The sequence below is a fragment of the Choristoneura fumiferana genome, chromosome 23 (genome assembly GCF_025370935.1).
Source record: "Choristoneura fumiferana chromosome 23, NRCan_CFum_1, whole genome shotgun sequence".
Classification (NCBI taxonomy): Eukaryota; Metazoa; Arthropoda; class Insecta; order Lepidoptera; family Tortricidae; genus Choristoneura; species Choristoneura fumiferana.
In genome coordinates this window covers 13182605-13188604 of record NC_133494.1, presented here as the reverse complement: position 1 = coordinate 13188604, position 6000 = coordinate 13182605, and the positions used below count along the sequence as shown (strand labels likewise).

Below are 6000 nucleotides of genomic sequence, written 5' to 3'. Positions count from 1 at the left end.
ACTTGTGATTAAATAATAGTCACCCTTTCTTTTAATGTGATCATTTGGTATAAAACTAAGCGATTACCGAATAATAGAGCCAGACATGCGTACGCAGAGGATTATATTCATTGTGCCTTTATGCAGTAGTTATTTAATTTTGTATTTATTTATTTATTCATAATATTGTACGAGCCGGGTCAAGGTTCTCTTGTTCCGTTTCAGGTATCTCAAAAAAAAAACACGAGTTATTTATAACCATACGATAATTATGATGCACTCTCAAGCTTCACAACAGTAGGTATTAATAATTTAAGTGTTTTTTTTTCGAGATTTCATTTGACTTAGCAGGGCAGTATTTGTTGTGCAGTTTTTTATGGTTATGTATATTGATAATAAAGGTCACTGGCCAAGGCACTCGTACCAGTATTTATCAAAGAAATTTCAGACGCTGACACCAAATTAAGAAAAGCAGGGGCAACTCTGGATAATAATTTATACTTTGATTTGACCTTTCCATTTGGTTTGACGAGAGGGTCATGACATTTCAATGTGTTTTGATACACCCGAAGTACAGATTCGCAAGTAAATGCCAAGCCGATGTTAAGCTGAAATACAATACACAGTACCTACACTGGGGACGTTAATTTTTATAGACTGTTAGCACGTACAGTAGCAAGTAGCAACTTGTCTGTGGGCGGAGGTGTGTGCGAAATTGGTTTACAGCGGGTCGGCCTCGGTGAAAGCAGTCTCATATAGCTTTGTCTCTGGTTGGTCTATGGAAGACATCATGGATTAGTGTAAAACTTGTTCAATGTAGTATGAATGAAAGAAAGGGAAGGTGAGAGCAGATGGAAACATTGAATAAGTCCAGCAGAGACAATTCTGTAGTTTAATATAATAGTACTTATCAGCAGCCACGTTGCTATGGTTTGTCTCTGTACAGACCCAGTGGCCATAGGACACAAGCATTTTAACACGGGCACAAAACATTTACTTCTTTGCTTTGTCTCCGTGACAGCACCTAGCGTGAGCTGCAGAGCCTCGATGATATCGAAGGTCGATAGTTCGTTACACGAAATAAATATTGCGAATCATTGCTAAACACGCAGGGCCGCGTTCGTCAGCATCTGACAACTACGCACTACTTTATTTTGCTTCAAGCTTTTTGCCTTTTTTGCTTTTTGCGTCGGTTGAAAATAAAATACTTAGACACAGTAGAATGAAATGCGGAAAGTAATTAATAAAAGCACAAAAAACATTTATTGTTTTAGTTGTTGTCCAACTACAAGTAAATACCAGTATTTAGATACTTATAGTTTATTGATATGTCCACATTGCTCGAAAAACTGTTGGCCTTTAGGGCTACCTAATGTGTTCTAAGTCGCGACCGCCTGCCGAAAGACGTAGTATAATTAGGCCCTGGTGTCCTGGTGAAGGTTGCAAGAGCCGCGGGTTGCGATAAATCTTTAGGGGAAAGCTGTGTCCAGCAGTAAACATAATCATTCAGACTAGGGAAGTCACGAATGTCATTTCTAGCACATTTGCGAATGCGAATGCGGATGCGAATATTTAGGACGCGAATGTGCAAATGCGAATATGAATGCGAATATTAAGGGAGTACATTAAAAACTCAACTTTAAAAACAAAACTAATCAAGCAATCACAAGCCACTGTCACAAGTAAAAGTGCTTTCTATTGGTCAAAATTAATCACGTAATACGGGGTTGGGCGCTATGCGTATGCGCGAGTCGGCGCTTCGGGCTCGGCGGCCGGTGGCCGGCGCAGGCGAAACACGTCACGACTTGCACACATTCGCATTCGCAAAATATTCGCATCGTTTTATGCGAATGCGAATGTTGAAAATGATGCGAATTATTCGCATACTTATGCGAATTCGAATACAAATATTCGTGACATCCCTAATTCAGACATCGGAATCTCGGGGCCAAATTTCAAAGACAACTTGAATTTATCGCTAGAGGGACTCCCTACCAGTCATTAACTTTTGCCGCCTGATTTCCTATGCCTGATGATGATTAATATAAAATCTGAAATGCGATAGGTACCTCGGCGATCAACGGCACCATGCAGTCGATAGGCGTAGTGCAGACAATAATAAACGCTTTCGGACACTCGTTGGCGATGACGTCAGCATATCGCTTTACGATCGGCGCTTGCGTGTGGAAGCGCTTCTCCGAAGACATGTTGGATCTCACGTCACCGGTCTCAAGCATCAATACTATATCCGTGTTCTGCAAGTTCATGAAAATATATCTTACTCCTTGGATGTTTGCTAAGAATAAGCCCTATTTACGCTCAGCAGAATAAGGCCGTTGGATTATGGTTATCCGCTGAACATGGAAGATAATTCCTGTTGTGTTATGTTATCCTCAAATCAAACTTGATTAGAGTCATGTGGGGTAAACATGACTCCCCCACCCCACATGACTCTAAGCCTGAATCGATTATTTTTCTGTGTACTAACTAATGAACATAATTTCAAGGGTCAATTTTGTTGACTTATTGATTTGAGATACGAGATTGTTACGATACCTTTTGGTCTAACTCTGAATAAAGAGCAAATAATTACATTACGAACTAAAAAAAATACAAGCTACCAATGCTCAATTTTGCACACATGAACAGTTTTTATATTTTGCGCGTTTCAACATGAGCTGAAAAGATGACTACCCGTTTTTTTCGCATTACAAATATCGTTTCAGAATTGATTAGTTTATCATCCTTCATCCCTTCTTCGTGAAATTATGCCTCCCCTTTGTTCTTATTCCTGTCACACGCGAAGCATTACTCGCAGCATTACGTCCCACAGTCGGCAAAACGTGGTAACGTAATCTATCGGATTTGAATTTTGCCTCACATAGCACTTTAGCCTTAGCGTCGTAGGAGTCAAGTGAAGCCTCCGTGAGAGAAATTCATCCGCTTGCCAGACAGATTGGCGCCAGACCACTTTAGCTTACACTCAATGTGATCTCGTTTTAAACTTAACGTTTCACGCCCATTGATCTTGGAAAAGGGAAACACGACAAAAGCTCACTTTACGTGTCGCGTCAATTTACATGTTGCGAGAATTTGGAGCCGTTTTAAATCTATTTGGATGGAATAGGATTAGGAACGACTAATCCACCTAAATCACATTATCATTAATCCATTTTGCGTGAGTCGTTCGGCAATAAAATTGTGTAATCGGCAATAAAGAGTAGCAAAGATAAAGGAAAACTTCAAATACTTTACGTCAAAAACTTCTAGCTGTTATAAAGAAAGGGTGGTCTCATTTAATAAGACAAGTAAAGATGTCCAAAACATTATTCAAACGACATGTTTGCGAATACCTCCAGCCGTTCTCAAAGAACAGCGTTCGGGGTATTTGTGGTTGTTAGGGCGTAGTATTGATTGGCACTCAGAGAGGTCGACGGCTCCCTTTGCTCGCGAATAATGTGCTCGGACAAAGAAAACTAATTGGACAAAGGGGAAAAGGTCCCAATTGAAATATGCCTAAGCACACAATTTTAGCAAACGTAAGCCCAATGAATCATCTAGAGACGTGCCGGACATTCGTAACCGTATCCGTATCAAGATATTCGCAAGAAAAAATAGATACTATTTATATAAAGGTTTTTGGGTTTATATATACTTAAATATTCTGTGGTCTGTTAAATAGCGGGCTTTATTCATTTTATCAAGATTTTCAAGTAATGTAGTAACGAAATACTTCAATTCCAATTTTCGTTCATTAAAATCACTTATTTGTGTAGTAAAATATTGTTGAAAATTTGACGTTTTAAGAAGATGCCATACGGTATTAAGATTTCTCTCAGGCAAATTTTAAGAATTTGAAGTTGTATTTAAATATGCAAACGATTGGTATAGAATACGAATCGCAGCATCGTAGTAGTTCACCTATTCTGTGACAAGGTGGCACTAGAGTCGCTACAACGTTGTATTTGATCTATCAGTTAAAAAAAATGTGTGAAGATTGGTATTTTTATAAGAAATGTAAGGTTTTTATCCGTATACACGGATCAGGACTTTAATAATCCGTATTAGTATCCGCGGATGTAACACCCAGCACATCACTAATCCTAACTGGGCTGGACCTTTCATGGCCCTTGTTCATTCAGATACCTGTATACAGAAGGATTGCTTAAGCACCGTAAAAGGGTTAAATGGGTTGTTGCGAAATTTATAGGGAAGCTCGAAAAGGTTTCACAATTAGGGTGCTGGATTAATATTTGAATCAGCCAGTTAACCGAACTGCGTAGAAAAACCAAGCTTAGTTGAAACGCCTCGACATCGTGGCGGTTTGTATAGAGAGCTTTGGTTCTCTTGATCTTTTTCGAACTAGGCCGATTTCTACTTGTTAATAGATTAAATTGAAGTGGAAATAGCAGGCCACATCGCTCGAAGTGCAAATAACCGCCGGAGGAGAAAGGTTCTCGAGTGGTGACCACGAACCGGAAGAGACAACGTTAGCAGGCCTCCCTCTAGGCCAGATAATAACACGAAAGTTGTGGGCAACCAGTAGACACAGGTTGCAAGTTGCCGTTACCTCGGTCTCATTCGTCGTAAAAAGAAAACGTAAACAACTCAAGTCGTGAAAATTATAACGAGAAGAGTAATGAATAACATCTGTGACATTTTCAAATGAACTTCCCTTTTCATATCAGTTAATTAACATCAACCAATTCTAACTTTACGGCAAAACACGCATTCGTCAAGACATGAAGTTTGGGTATTTAAATAGCGAAGTTTGAGCGCCGCAGAGATAGATAATATGCAAATTTTGATTGCCAGTGGAATCAGCGGCTTGCTTTTATTATATATAGGATTGCTGCATACGACTGGTGACAAACATGTTTTTATAAAGGAGTCAAAGCAACACTCAATAATAGGTTGTTGCAGTCGCTATCAGATTATATCGTAGCGGGCGAGATACTCAAATCGGAGCAGCATTACACTTCAATAGATTCGTTTCACTAAATAAGGTTAATAATTATCAGAACATGCTAATTCTTATAAATATAAGAGCAGCGAGTTTTCAATAAATTCTCTAAGTTGTATTTATTGGTGATGCAAGCTGATTCTAAATTTTCACTGTGCCTGACAAAAATTCTGCGAGAACCCAAATGCTACTTAACGTAAGGCCCATAACCCCATAAGAATACCCGGATATCTGGATTTTATATTGAGTTGGCAAGTTCAATTTCAAACCATTGAATGATTTAATCTATCGGAACACTGGATTTATTCTCCCTTCGAAGCAAATTTACAGCTTTTATATATAAATTTTCAAGAGACAGATTTAAATAAGGCTCTTTGAATAAAACCCCAGGCTGTATTGAAACCTAGATTTTGAGGCTGAAATGCTAATAGGCTTTGCATTTTTATGATAATAGGATTTGTTCAGAATCTTCCTTGGTTCGCTTAGAATTAAAAGACCACAAATTTTCTTTAGAGTTTGATAATAGGAGTGGAATTTATCCTGTAATAGCGTTAGAGTTTTATATCTATTGACCCCCTAAAGCAAGACTGGTTCCTACTTAATGTGGATTCAAGTCTGCTGATATCCGTACTAAAATAAATTCTTAACTATCGCCACCTTATAAAGATTACTATTATAAGCTATGTAAACACCTACCAATTTATACCGTCTGGCGTGATTGTGGTCAATCAAAATAAAGTAGCTATACATAAAATATTACACCTAATTTATTTTAATTTAAGCGAGAAGGCAATTTTCTGGAAGCACGCTTAGTTTGTCGCTTTATATCGTCAAGCTAGTTTTTTTCATTATCAGTTAGCTGGCCCACCACAAATAGGCGAATTCGAATTATTATAGATACTTTAGTACCAACTGAATCGAGAGGAACTTTTCCACAGAAAATGTCCTAGCGGAATCACATTGCCTGACAAGGAAAATCAATATAACACTTAGGCTGCGTTTCCACCAGGAGCGAGGATACGTTGCGAGGAATGTGTTTGTCATGAACCAATAGAAAC

General features: G+C 38.5%; 2 protein-coding genes across 4 annotated transcripts in view; both read right to left on the bottom strand.

The window, feature by feature from the left end:
• Positions 1–6000, bottom strand: part of LOC141441013 (uncharacterized) — an 83662-nt gene that overhangs the window by 46394 nt on the left and 31268 nt on the right. The window lies entirely within an intron of this gene.
• Positions 1–6000, bottom strand: part of LOC141441012 (malate dehydrogenase, mitochondrial-like) — a 29999-nt gene that overhangs the window by 17801 nt on the left and 6198 nt on the right. Inside the window, exon 4 of the mRNA XM_074105626.1 lies at positions 2049–2234. Coding sequence (XP_073961727.1) covers positions 2049–2234 — 186 coding nt within the window. The remainder of the gene's footprint in view (positions 1–2048; positions 2235–6000) is intronic.